Here is a 14,472-nt window from a genome sequence, read left to right on the forward strand (position 1 = left end):
CTCCCCAGTATATCACAACTGCCAGGAGGCCAGTAAGGAGCCAAGGCCCTTCCTTAGGCAGAGGGCCCAAATATTCAGGGTGCTGTTGCCTCTAAGTTTAGATTTACACATTCAGCATATATGTCCCTTTTTAGTGTTTTGCCTGAATTCCAGCAGGCTGTCACCAAGTGGTGGTAATTGGTAACTGTCCTGGGCTTGGAAAAAAGTAACATGATTACTGAAGGAAAATTATTATTTTATTATTTTATATACTGGTTCTATTATTAGCAAACAATAATAACTAATATTCCAGTTTTACTTTTATGTGTGAGTCACTATTCTAAGTGTTTTACATGCATTATCTTATTTATCCTCAGAACAGTCTTACATGGTAGTTCCTATCATTATCCTTGTGAAGTAACTTGCCCAAGATCACAGAACTAAGATTTGGATTCATAGTCTGTGCTCTTAACCTTCATGCTTTCTAAATAGGCAATCACCTAGAGAAACTACTATGGAAACAGATCATCTCATAGCCCATGCCTCTTAACTCAACGACATATAAATTCCCAGGGGCCCTCGTTAAAATGCAGATTCTGATTCAGTAGATCTAACAGAGGGCCTGAGATTCTGCATTTCTAAGAAGCTCTCGTCATGCTGCTGATGACAATCTAGGAACCACACTTTGAAGAGTCACAGTGTAGAACCTGTGTTTAAGCCTGTCGCAGACTTAAAGTGCCAAGTAGGTGACATAAACTCAAGGAGCATCTGGTTGGAAGGGAGGTGATGTGGAGGACGTTTAGCGGTCAGCATGGTGGGGCAGTCATTCTTCAACATCAGCTGATAGTCACCAGTAAGAAGTCTGGACCCATGCGGTCATATTTCTATGTGAAATCTCCCATTGTCAAATATTGGGGCAACGGAGTCAACTTTATTAAACACTATACAACTTGTATGTGAATGTTCATAGCAGCACTACTCATAATAACCACAAATTAGAAACAACCCAAATGCCTATCATCTGATGAATGAGTAAATAAAAGATGGCATATCCATACAATGGAATATTATTTGACAACAAAAAGGAGTGTAGTACTGATGCATGCTACATGGATGAACCTTTAAAACATTATTTCTGTGAAAGAAGGCAGACACAAGAGGACAGTTATTGTACAATTCTGCTTATATGAGCTGTCTGGAATAGGAAAATCCATAGAATAGAAAGTAGATTAGTGGTTGCCTTGGGTGTGGGTAAGAAGGCGGGGTAAAATAGCAAGTAACTGTTAATATATACAGTTTTCTTTGGGATACAGTTTTAATGGATACAATTTCTTTTGGGAGGTGACAAAAATGTTCTAAAATCAGATTGAAGTGATGGTTATGTAACTGGATATACTGAAACCCATTGAATTGGACACTTTAAATGAGTGAAATGTAGGGCTTATGAATCATACCTCAATAAAGCTATAAAAAAAGCACCATGCAGGAGAGAGCTAGATTCTTTAATAGATAAAATGCAGTTACAGATCAACAAGAAAAATACCAGACCCCAGCAGAAAATAAAACGCCAAAGAGTATAAAGTTAGTTCATGAAAGGAAACACAAATGGTTCTTGAATGCATAGGAAAATTCTCTCTAGTTCATAGTAAAAGACACACAAGTCAAAGCTACTCTGGGAAGACATTCTACCTCTTAGATTGGCAAAGATGAAAATTCTGTTGGTGAGGATGTGGGACATTAAGTTGGTACACCTGCAGTGAGGTGGGGGCAGCAGCAACTTGTCATCATCCTTAAAAATAAAGTGCACATACCCATTGACTCTGCAATTCCATTTCTAGGACTTTATCCCATAAATATATATACTCTTATGTGTGCAAAATGATATGTACAGATAAACAGGTATTCATTGGAGCACAGTTTGTAACAGTGGAAGAGGGGAGATGTTCTGTAATCATGACCATCAAACAGTGTGGAAATGGCATGGAATACTGTGCAACTAGGAAACAGAAGAGGGCAGCTTCAGTACTGATGATGTGGGTCCTTGTGAGTGAGGGGCAAGAAAGAATCCATGTGCATATGCAGATCTTGCATGTGTTTGCAAATGCAGGCTGTCCTTGGAGCCCTGTGAAGGAAATTAAGATTGCCTCCAGATAGGGGAGCAGCCATGGGGAGCAGGGGTGAGGGGGAGATGCACTTTCACTGCCTACCATGTCGCACCAGCTGTGCCCTTGGTGCCCCTTCAATACTCATGTAAACCACATACCGTGTGGGCCAAAGAACAGTTGTGTGCAGGTATGTGTGACTGCCAGCTGCCTCTTTATGATGACAGAGTTAAAGAGGTAATTCCTAGCCACCATCAAGAATTTTGGGCCTCCCAGCCTCGGGATTCCCATGTGTGCTCTGAGGGTGACCCTGGTTTTCTCCGGATTGGAGACAGACGGTGCCTGTGCACACGGACAGAATATGAAGGCTGAAGTGGGAAACTGGGGACCTGGTGAGCATCCCCACATGAGAATGAGCAGCATGTTGGCCGAGTGGACTTGGCCGGGTGGACCTCAATCCCCGCATTTGCTTCCTGTCTTCTAGGCACGCCCCAAAGGCGAGGGTCTGACCCCATACCAGGGCAAAAAGCGCTGCTTTGGCGAGTACAAGTGTCCCAAGTGCAAGAGAAAATGGATGAGTGGGAATTCCTGGGCCAACATGGGGCAGGAGTGCATCAAGTGCCACATCAACGTGTACCCACACAAGCAGGTGAGCTGGGCAGGGCCGGGCCTGGGCCACAGGGCGGTGACTGCCCCATAGTGGGTCTCAGTTTATCCTTCGTACAAGGAGGGTGAGACCAGAGCTCTCCAAGCCGGCCCTTCCTTCCTGACTCATCTAAGATGGGAGTGAGAGCACCATGTCCCTAGGGAGGGAAGGAGGAAAATGGGGCTGAGACCACAGACCCCAGGTGAATTTTGAAACTAAAGAGTTGGGGGTGCTGTTGGGAGACAGGAAGGGTGTGAGGGTAGCAGGATGCTGTAGAAAACGTGCCTCTCGTTCACTTATTTGTCAGGTTGACTCGTATATGGGGCAGCTGTTGTGTGCCAGGCACTGTGGTGGGGCTGGTGGCCAAGGTACTTGTGGGCCTGTCCAGGTAGGAGGGGCAGAGGAGCTCACCAGGGGGGACCTACTCACTGCGGGCTGCAAAGAGAAGGCCATTTACTCTGCTAGACCTGTCACAAGCCAGGGGACAGCCATCCTAAGAAGAGGGTACAGTAGGTGCAAATGTCCTGAGGCCACCTGAACTTCGGGTGCTCAATGCCCAAAGCTCAGTGTTGTGTATAGAGATTAGTCTGTTGGGAGGATGGGAGGTTGAAAGTGGAGAGACCAGTGGGAAAGTAATGGCCACAGTTGTGTGCCAGCTGATAGAGGTCCGAACTAAGGAAGCTGCTGTATATCTGGATCCCACACAATGGGTCAACGGATTGGATGTGGAAGGTGAGGGAGGGGCGGAATCCAGGAGAACAATCACACTTTGGGCCTGCGCACCTGAGTGGATGGACATGGTTGTTACCGGGGCAGGCAGTCTGGGCTGGGGCTGGGACATGGCTGTCGGAGATAAAAGCCAAAGTCCTCTGATACACATGCTACATCGGAGATGTTCCTGAAGATCCGAGTGGAGATGTAAGGAAGGCAGTTGGATTTGTTACCTGCAGCTCATTGGAGAGGTCAAGGTGACTCTACATAACTGGGTATCACTGGCCTAAAGATATTAGGGACTGGATGAGATTTCCTGCCAAGTGTAGACAAAGTGGAGAGGGGATTCCCCAGAGCACGTGTTGTAGAATCACAGCACTGGGTGTCCAGATGGAGGAGAAGGATCCCCTTGAGGAGGGGACCAGGGAGCGTGGAGTCCTGGAGGTCGGGGGCAGCACTGTTGGAGAGGGTGGTGCTAAGAAGTCAGGTTTAATGACTGCCCTTAAGATTTGGCGACAGGGAGGTGGTCCCCAAACTTCGTGGACCATCACTTTTATATGGAGAGCTTGAACTAAAACCAAGGTTTGAGAACCACTGAAGCCGATGCTCTGCAGGGCAGAGCGGAGAGGGGTCGGCCTGCAGCGGACCTGTTGGCTGGGGCAGTGTCCGAGGAGCCGTGACGGGAGACTTGGGCCGGGTTGCAGAGAGAATGCCTTCACTGTCCACCCTCTCCTGGCTGGGGTGTGGGAGCCAGGAAGCTGGACAGAGGGCAGGTTCCTGAGGAAGATCAAGTCCAGGACGTGGCCGAGGGGGTGATGGGAGAGAAAGCCGCTACTGATGAGGTAGTCGGGGCACTGAGGAGCTGGGGGGCAGCGAGTCTCCCCTGTGCAAACTCAGTCACCGAGAAGGCTGGCAGGCCCAGGGGTGGGAGAGGTGGAGGGGTGAGGGGTGGGCTTCAGGAGCCCTTAGGGAAGGCAGCCCTACTGCTTGATCTCAGGGGGAGGGCAGTTGGTAGGCCAAGGGTGCAGGGCGGAGTGGCCCAGAGGGTCAGGGTGCACTTCCGGTGAGGGAACAGTGAGTACACGGTTGGGGGACAGGCCTGGGTACGGAGCACTAGAGGAGCAGAGGGCTGAGGCAGAGTTCAGAGGGAGAGGCTGGGCTGTGTGGGGCTGCCTGGGAGGTCGGCACGGAGTTCGATCTTCATTGTACTATAAGCAACTGGGAGCTGCCCTAGAGGACTCCTGCGGCCGAAACATTTGGTGGCTTTATGACCCTCATGCGGGCCTCCATTCCCTCTGCTTGCTGACCCTCCCTCCTGCTGCCCCCAGGGGTCTCCACGTTTCCCACCCCCCACACTATAACACACAGGCAGACAGACTCAAAGCTGGCTGTGGTGGCCCAGCAGACCAGTCTCCTTAGTGGAGGGGACAGGCCCACACCTAACGGCACTGGGGGAGAGACTGAGGCCTGGGAGCACTGAGACAAGCCTGGCAACGCAGTGGGTGGACATAATTTTCACAGTGTTTTAGGAGCACGGCCAGGGAATGGGGTGGGGGTGCAGTCTGAGGGAGACACGGTGTCCTGGTTCCTGGAAATGCCTGAGACGGCTTGGGACTCCAGTCCAAATACACCTTCCCTGCCATATCCAGCTGTCAGTCAGCACTTTGCCCCCCGGGCTGTACTCTGCTCTCCCGGGGGTCCTCTGGGCTTGGCTGGTGCCACTCAGAGGGGTCCATTTTTTCTCTCACTGGACACACTTGGTGAGAGCTACCCTAGAGCCAGACCTACAAAGGCACCAAAGGAAGACTACGTTCAGTGGCTCCCATTCTCCCAGGTGCTTCTCCAACCGGAGAGACAAGATTCCATCACCAGGGTCAGCGACTGGCATTTAGAGAAACCTTGTCCCCACTCACAGGCATGGTCATCCTCTGGCTGCCATTTGTTGAGCCCCTACACACCCTTCACGTGTGCTCTGCCCTCAGAACTGGTGCCCCGCTGATCCGCATTTCCAAGGGAGGGAAAGCACCATTCTGAGAAGAAGCCATGTGGCCTCCCTAAGGTCCCTGGGTGGGAAGTGGTGCCTTAGAGTTGAACTTGCACCTGTGTTTGGGGACAGTCTGTTAAACTGTTGGGAGCCAGCCCTGAGGCCAGGCGGGTGTCAGTTGGTGTCCCATGTTGGCCGCACATGAACTGGGTGTGATGGGAGAAAGTGCTAAGCTGTGCTCCCAGCTCTGGAGAGGGGGTAGGGCCCCTGGTGGGTCTCAGCAGTGGGAGATGGTGGGTATCGGAAAGATTATAACAGCACATCCTACCTGTCATCCCTCCGCCACCCCAAGAGGGCAGCTCTATTGTCTCCCCATTTACAGAGGAGGGAAGTGAGGCAAGGGGACGTTAGTGACTTCCCCAAGGTCAGTAGAGAACCTAGAACACTTGAAGAGGGATCAAGTCTGGACCAGAGGAAAATGTGGAACCTGGAGGGAGCAGATAGATGACTGGCCTGGGAGGGAGGAGGGGAGCAGGGAGAGCCAGTCACAGAGGCTGGCCGGGGGTTCGAATAGGTAAAGGGCCACCTCCTGCAGGGCTCAGACTTATGGGTGCTTACGTCTGTGCTGGGGATCTGGGACGTTCAGACCTTATGACTCTCATACCCTGTGCAACCTGGGCAGAGGGGCAGGGCCTGGCCCATGCACCTGAGACAGGAGAGACCTGCCACAGTGGCTCCTGCCTCCTCAGTGGGCCCCTATATTGCCCTAGCATGTGGCAGGGCACAGCAACCATGCCCCTTCCAAGACACGGTCCATTCTTGGCTTCTGCCACCTTCCCCAGATCAGCAGTGGCCCTCACTGGCCTCATCGTCTCCATCCTGCAAAAACGTCAGTCCCAGTGTGGCCTCCCTGACCAGCCCACATCTCCATACTCCCAACCAGTCTCACGGGCCCAGCCCAGAAGGCTCTTCTAGGGCAAGTGGCTCTGTTCTTCCCCTCACCCAGTGAGTCAGCCCTGTTTGTTGAGCACCTACTGTGTGCAGTAGGGAAACTGAGTCCCAGAGAGATGGGACTGGAGCAAGGTCACCCAGCCAGCCAGTGCCATGGGCCTGCGGCCCAGATCACCTGCCATGCAGCCCCAGGCTCCTTGCATGGGCCACTGCTTCACAAGGCTCTTCTCCCTCAGGGAGGTTACAAGCCAGGCAAGGGGTGGTGTCCCCGCTGCAGCGCTCCCCAGCAGTCAGAAGCCCGGAGCCTTTGAAGAACTGAGAGGAGGGCTTGGAGTCCCCATCCCCCAGATCCCTTCTCTCAGTGAAGAGGGGCTGCTTTTTTTCTCCTGCCCCCTGAGCTCTGACCTGTGTGGCATCCCTCTCCTGAGAACCCTCCACTTCCCCCAACTTCCCTCCCCTACCACATCTGTTTCCCGTCAGGCTCCAGCTGCAGCTCCCCCCTGCTGGTCCTCTGCCCCAGGAGAAGAAAACACTAAAGGGCTTGCCTCACCGCAGGGGGTGGGGATGGCCCTGGGGAGATCAATCCCAGCAGCTGAATGTTTGCCCTCCACAGAGGAGAATTCTTGACAGCTTCCCCTAGCTCTCCCACCCAACAGTGGTGCAGAGCTGAGCCAGAACCCATGGAGAGAAGGGGCGCTGATAGGCTCATAGCCAAGGGGCAGAGGTGACAAGGATATTGCAGGGGCTTTTCCACAGGGACTCAACTGGTTTGTCTGCTCCCAGACGGTCCCAGCCCTACATAAGAATAAGAATACCTGATATTAAATACTGGCCAACACTTTGCTCTTTTGTACTATCAGGTACTAATCTAATAATTCTCCATTTATTAATTTATCTGTTCTTTACTACAACCCTATCAAATAGGTACTCTTATTAGCCTCTTCCATAGAGGAAAAAAATTGAGGCACAGAGAGGTTAAGTGACTTGCTAGAGGTCACACAGCAGTTACCGAGTCTTGTAGAGTTCTTTGTGGTTATAAAGTCCATTAAGACAGTCATCCATTTGCTTCCCTATCAGACATACAGCAAATGTTACTAACCGCCCACTCAGGTTACAGAAGGGTAAGTTGAGGTTCTAGAGGAGAAAGGTGTTGCCCAATAGCCCTTGGCAGATAGGTGGAGCTGCAGGCCCCTGGGCAAGACCCTTAATATAAGGGAGCCTCAGTTTCCTCACCTGTAATATGTAAGGATGGTAAGATGCCCCTCACAAGAGGTTGTGAGGCTAGATGGTCTGATTTATGTGGTAGCACTTTACAAAGTATAAGCCATGGGGAGCAAGGGTGGTGTCAGGCCGGCTTGCTCTGGCCTCTCCAGCCCCACATGGAAGGCAGGTGCAAGGAGGGGGCCCTGACCAGCACGGGAGTCAAGAAGAGGAGCTAGAAACCAGGCTGGGTTTGGTCTGGAGAAGCAGACACTTCAGAACCCACACCAGACCTACGGGAGCCAAGCAGAGAGTCTGTGGCTGAGATCACTGGGGTGGCCGTACAGGGACCCCGAGTTCAGCTCAGGATCAGAAAGCCCTGCCTACAGAGCAGGCAGTGAACTGAGCCAGGCTGCTCTCCTGGCAGGGAGCTGCACAGCCCTGGGGGCTTGCTGGCCATGCCAGTGGGATGCTTGGAAGTGTTCATCAAGATGTCTGGGAGAGCAGGTGACGTGACCTAGAAAGGTCGCATCCTTCCCGCTTAGAACTGTGGCTTCAGTTTATACTGACCCACTGGTATCCCCCTCCCGTTAATAATAATACTAAACAATAGTAATAGCTGCATGATTTCCATTGAGATTTAACAGTTGCATGAGGAAAGTGCTATGAACATCCCCTTTAACGGATGTGTAAATGTAGGTTAAGAGGGATCGGGTGGCTTGCCCAGGCCACACAGCTCCTAGGTAGTTTGGGTCAGGTCTGACATGAAGTCAAACTTTTTCTCCTCTTCCCTGGCCAGAAAAGCTGGTTATTTGAAAGGCCCTTGACATGAAGCCAAGGCTTCTGCCCTTTTTCCAGGACTTCCCTGTGTGGCTTTAGGCCTAAAAACACAGAGATGGGCTTTACGATCTCTTAATCAGAACCCTGCCCACCCACAGTCCCTATGCTCACCTCCTAGAGCCTTCTTTCCTTCCCCAAACTGGCTCTGTCAGGCCAAGCAGTGCAGAACTGGGCGGGAAAGCCACTGTTCTCCTTCTGAGCAGTTTGCAGTCTGCCTAGGGGCAGCACTGACCCACAGCTCCTGCCCCCACTGGACCATCTGGGGTCGTGGTCCCTGGCACAGAGGCTCCTGTCATTCCTGCTGCCTCTCCTGAGCATGTGGCTCCCAGGGGGCCCAGAGTCCCCCAAGGTCCATGCAGGGGACTCTTTTGCAGGTAGGGGTTGAGGGTGGGGCTCAGGCTGCCAGCCAAGAATCTGTCTTGCCTCAGGAGCTGTGCCTAATAACCTCCATAAATTTTCCAGGCAAGCAAGTCTTTGCTGGCTTTTAAAAGCCAGGGAGGGAGGGGAAAGGGGAGCATGGAAGCTCCCCATGTAACAGGTATAACAGAGATGTACCTGTACAGGCCTGACACTGTTCAGTTTACAAACATCTAGACATCGGAATCCTCCCAATGCCCCGCCAACATGTGCAGTGACGGCCCACCTTCCCACCTTACAGATGTGGGTGCTGAGGCTCCCTGAGGCTCCCAGTGAGTGAGCAGCATCATAGGCCTGGCAAGTCACCTCCCTTCCCTGGGCTTCCATTTCTCTGTTAGGAAACGTGAAGGTCCACCCATCTGACCCCTTAACCAGGGCAGTCACTGGGGCAGGCCCTGGGATGAGGGGCGAATCAGAACACCAGCTGCTGGCCCCATGGAGCTAAGGGCTCTCTCACTTCAAGCCTGAAGCACTATAACTATGTCCAGGTTAAACTCTCCTCAAATCCTGTGGCAGCACAAGCAGGCACAGGGTGACAGGTGGGTCACCTGGGAAGACGTTCTGGGTGCTGGGAGCCAGGAGATGTGGTCACAGGTCTTCCTTGCTCTGGGCCTCGGTTTCCTCACTGGGACAATGTCTGGGCGCCGCTGTCTTGCCTGCATCCCGGGCTTTTGTGAGGTGGTGGCTGCTCAGAGAGTCCTGGGGAAGGACAACGGGCTCTGGGTACAGGACCTCCCTCCCATAGTGCTGGCCCCCGCCCAAGGCCTCGGCCTGTGCCTCCTGGGACGCGTGACTGCAGCAGGCCAGAGGCAGAAGGGCCCTGAACACATGGGGAAGCCCTAGGCTCTCTCTCTGGGCCTTTCTGTGTATCTGTGTCCCTCCTCCTGTCCATCCGTCTCTCTGTGCTGCTCTATGTCTGTCTCCTCCCTGCTTCTCTTTGTGTTTCTGCTCCCTCCTCCCCACTCTTGGGCCTCTTCCCCCTTCCTCTCTGCAGAGACCCCTGGAGAAGCCTGATGGTCTGGACGTGTCCGACCAGAGCAAGGAGCACCCCCAGCACCTCTGCGAGAAGTGCAAGGTGCTGGGCTACTACTGCCGCCGAGTGCAATGACCTGGCCTGCCGCCTGCCGTCCCCGCGGCCACCCTCCTGCCAGCCAGAGAAGACACCACCTCCCCTGTGTTTCTCCACGTTGCTGCGTGTCCCCGTGTGCATGGGGCTACCCTCGCAGGCTCGCAGGTCTGGGCAGGGGCAGGCCTAAGTTCTTGTCTCATGTGTGTTGACAAACAGTGTTACTAACGCAGCTGTCCCAGGGAAAGCTGGGTCTCTGGGACTCCCTGCTGGTGGGCCTGGGGTCTGTGGGAGGGGACAGGGCTGAGCAGAGGTCAAGGCAGAGGACCCCACAAAGCCCTTGGTGTTCCCCTCAGACTCTCCTGCTCTGAGACTCCCTTTGGGGTAAGCAGCCTTATATTGGCCACAAGTGCACTAAATTTACTGTGAATCCCAAAGCCTGCAGGGGACTGTCTCCCCAACACTAGGCAGGCTGCCTTTTCCCACCCCATCACCTTCCAGTTTGCCCTGTGTGCAAAGCCACTCTCGGAAAGCCCCATTTTTTTGTCCTGTTTAAGTCAGTGATCATGGGGAGCTGACACCTGTTCTAGCAGCTGCTGGGGAGCAGGCATCTCTGCCCCATGCCCGCTTTGAGCCCCAAACCTGATGTCACCAGCATTGCACCTGGGTGCCACACACACACACCCTTCCCTTCCCCCTTCCCCACCAATAGATCTAGAGATGGGGGCACTGAATGTTGGGCAGTGTTCCCAGGGGCGACTTGAGACACAAAAGGCAACACCTTCCCTCCTCCAACACACATTTATTTCCCCGTGGATTTTGTCAACCACATTCCCTTCCCTTCTTTGCCTGCCACCCACACTGGGGGACCACCCCTTGATGGAGGTTGCAGGGCCCAGTGAGGAAGCCACTCTGGCAGGAAGGACACAGGCCTGGCAGTCTGGAGACCTAGGTGCAAATGCTGGCCCTGCTGCTGACACACTACATAACCCTGGGAAGGATGTCTCATCCCTGGGCCTCAGTTACCCCATGGGCTAAGTGAGCGAGTGATTCCAGAGAGCCGAGAGGCCCACCTCAGTTCTGATACTCTGGGATCCAGCCTGGCTGAGCACAACCTCCTGAGCAGAGAACTTTATTGGGAGAGTTTCACCAGGTTTCTTACTGCACACCATCACTATCAGTCACTTAAGAAGTCAAGCTGAGGGATGCGAGTCCTCCGTGTCACCCCCTACACCCCCAGCCCTGCCTGCTGTCCCCTAACCCTGGCAAAATGAAAGGGAGGGCTCCCACTTCCTCCTCACATGGGGCAACCCCGAGACAAGCTACAGAACCTCTTGTTTGTAAGATGCGGACAACGATTTCCCACCTCCCAAGGGGGCAGGGAGGCTTCTGGGCGCAACACCCCGCTCAGGGAGACCGCAGTCCTGCCTAGCAGGAGGGCTGTGCTCCCTGCCCCCACCTCACCGCAGGGGCCCTGTTTTCACTGTCACGCCACCCTTCCTCTCTCCCAGGGAGCCAGAGCGAGCCGTCTCTCAGGACGGGGCCCCTGCTTGTGCCCTGACATTACGCCTCTGTGGAAAAAAGTCAGACCATGAAACGGCCTGAAATTCAGTGTTTACCACGGCTCTAGGACACCCAACCAGTGCCCAGTCGCCTTTTGTTTTCAAATGAAAATGCTTTGTACAACTGAGGAGTTACAGTGAAGTGCTAACTGGGGTCCGGGAGTGATGAAGGTGAAGAGAGGAGTGAGTGTGTTGGCAGCTGGAGGGCTGCAAGGCGGACTTCAGGGCCTGCCCTCTGAGCACTTAAAGAGAGTCTGTGCCCGGCCTGAGCCTCCAGCTGCCCCCCTGCCACCCACAGGGGCAGAATGCTCTGCAACCACTGTGAACACCTGCCCCGCCCTCTGGCTAAGCCGCTGCGGACTCTCCCAGCAGTTCCTGCTTTCTCCACAGCGTCAGGGTGAGCTGGCGTCCCCTAGCCAAAGCTCTCTGTCCCCGAGGAGAAGCTGTTACTGTCCGTCATCCCCACGCACTGCTGAAGATAACGTTGGCAGTGGTAGGTCATGTGCTGGTCTCTGCTGCAAGAACCAGGCCTTGGCCCCTTCAGGGACCCAGCTCCACATAAGGACCATGGCCCCTAAGTGGACTTTCCAACTGTGCTGCAATGGGGGGGAGCCCACACCCTACAAAGATCCCAGGCAGCAGACGCCTGGAGGCCAGAGCCTTCCACAGGCCAATAGGAGATGGGATATCACCCCAAAGTGACCTTTTCAGTGGGCTTGTCCACCTGGCAGCCATTGCTCCTGCCATCTGTGCAGAGCCAGCCACCTTGGGGGCTGGGCCCTCTTGCCAAAGGCGGCCCCTCTCCACTCCCTCTCCTGCACTACTCTGGCTGAAGTGGGGAGCTTTCTGTGGTCAGTAAAAGCCACTGCTGTCCAGGCCAGGTGCTGTGAGAATTAAGTGCTCAGAGGGCCTGGGAGTCCAGGGGACAAGAAAGTGTGTGGTTTTAGTAACGTTCAAAAGGGACAATCGCTCGCAGTTAGATCTAGTGATCTAGTCAGAAGATAATGGTGTTTACCCCATATGAAGTATTTGATAGTTCTACTCGTGAATTTGTATTTATTTTGAGTTATACTTGACACAGAATTCCTTTTTTTTTTTTAAAGAAAAATACTATGTGTGTATTTTGAAAAAAATTCATAGATGTTAAAACTTCTGCATAGTTACCAATTTTTCTCACAACACTGAATTTGTTACCTTCTCCCGAAAAATCTTCATGATGAGTTTTGTCTGTATATATTTGAGGGCCTTTTTTTACAAAAAGAAAAAGAAAAGAAAAATATAATTGCTGGGTTTCTGAGATTATAAAGAACAAACAAAAAGAGAGGTATTTTCAAAACTTCGTAGCTTTCACCAGGGCAATAGAATATCAAAAGATTTCTGGAAGTATTTTGCAAACCGTCTGGTTGAGCTGCAAGGGAATATTTATGGTAAAAACTTTTCTCTTTTTCCTATTGTTAGTCTTTTTCTTTTTCTTTTTTTTACTATGCTTTGATCTGTAAAAAGTATGCAACTGAATTACATTAAGAAGGAAATATTGTCTACATAGAATATTATATGAAGTTGGTACATAATTCTGATGAGGAAAAAAATCTTTGCAATTCTTTAAGCCATATTGTTGTTATTCTGTGTTGTTTTCCTTGGATGAAAATATCAGTATTAAGTAGCCAGCATAATATTCAAGTACTTAGTATTCAAGTATTAATATGTTCCTGTCGTGTATTTATACATATGTGTATTTTGCAGACTGTTGCCTCTTTTAAGGGAAGCTAGTATTAGATATGTAGTGAAAAAGGGAATGTGAGCCCTTTGAGCTTCTTCAGCTGAGGATAACAAACACAGCGTTGGGAATCCATTCTCTCGCACTTTCTTGTTATTATCTTGTTAATTATGGTTATTAATTTTGTAGAAGGGTGGGCAGGGAGTTGGCTGGGGGAAGAAGGGGCCAGTGCCTAACTAGCCCCTCCACGGGCAGCCAGCCCCAGAGACAGCCTCCGCAGCTGGGCAGAGGGGTCCCGGTCCACAGGGCCCCAGAGGCAAGAGGAAGGGGGAGGCGGACTTCTCCGCACCCTTCGTGGAGCTTTGCCATCTGAGCCAGGCCTCAGGGCCCCATGCTCTTTGAGCTTGGATTTGTCAGCCAGAGTCCTTACACCTGCCCTCCAATATCTAACAGACTTGAATCTACCCTAAATGAATATTTAATCCAGCATCACTACATTGTAGCCCAGTGCGACAACTAACCCTGAAGTCTGGGAGGCAGTCCAGCCTTCAGGGAGGTGGCTGAGCCGTCCCCGGGAACTGGTGGCAGCTGGGCCCATCGCTCTCTGCTGCCGGCCTCACTGTTCAACCTCCTCCACTTCCTGTAGTGACCCCATCCATGTCTGTATCTGTTAATACATGTGTGTCCAGCTAAAAAGACAAACAGAACCCGTGGGCCCAGCCTGGAGGGTCTTGGAGAAAGCTCCCCACCTCTCCGAAGGGCCGCCCTCGGGATGGCATTCCGTTGTGTGCCTTATTCCTGGAGAATCTGTATACGGCCTGCCTATAGAAGTATAGCCTTTTCGTGCTGTATTAAAAAGACTTGTGAAAACAAGAGGCTCATGGTTTTCCTTGTTTACACAGAGCATCGATAGGGAGCTGGACGTTCTCAGACGTGTGAGGCTGACCAGGGTGGGAGGGACGTGGGATGGCCTTTTGCCCCTCTGCATCTGGGTCATTTGTCTTTGCCCTGCCTCCACACCATTGATGTGCCTCCTCCCAGCCTCTCTGCCCCCAAGTGGACACTTTCCAAGGCACAGGCCCTCCCCAAGTTGGGCCGCAGACTGGGTGAGATTGTCAGCATATTAGGTCACACATTAGCTCAGCAATGGGACTCCCGGTGACCATATATAGGAGTGAATCTTCCTTAGAGACGACAGCCCCGGGCCTCGCTGCTGTGGCTCACACAGCCTTCTCGCCAAGACTGGGATTTGGGTTGCAGACACTGGGCATCACACAGCAGTCTAAAGTGTCTGGGG

The 14,472-nt window shown here is 52.4% G+C and overlaps 1 protein-coding gene across 1 annotated transcript in view; it reads left to right on the plus strand.

The window, feature by feature from the left end:
* Positions 1–14,048, plus strand: part of ZCCHC24 (zinc finger CCHC-type containing 24) — a 59,474-nt gene extending 45,426 nt beyond the window's left edge. Inside the window, exons 3-4 of the mRNA XM_073240731.1 lie at positions 2,566–2,730; positions 9,825–14,048. Of these exons, the coding sequence (XP_073096832.1) occupies positions 2,566–2,730; positions 9,825–9,938 (279 nt within the window). The 3' untranslated portion in view covers positions 9,939–14,048. The remainder of the gene's footprint in view (positions 1–2,565; positions 2,731–9,824) is intronic.
* The last annotated feature ends 424 nt before the right edge of the window (positions 14,049–14,472 follow it).

Source organism: Manis javanica, chromosome 7 (assembly GCF_040802235.1).
Source record: "Manis javanica isolate MJ-LG chromosome 7, MJ_LKY, whole genome shotgun sequence".
NCBI classification, from domain to species: Eukaryota; Metazoa; Chordata; class Mammalia; order Pholidota; family Manidae; genus Manis; species Manis javanica.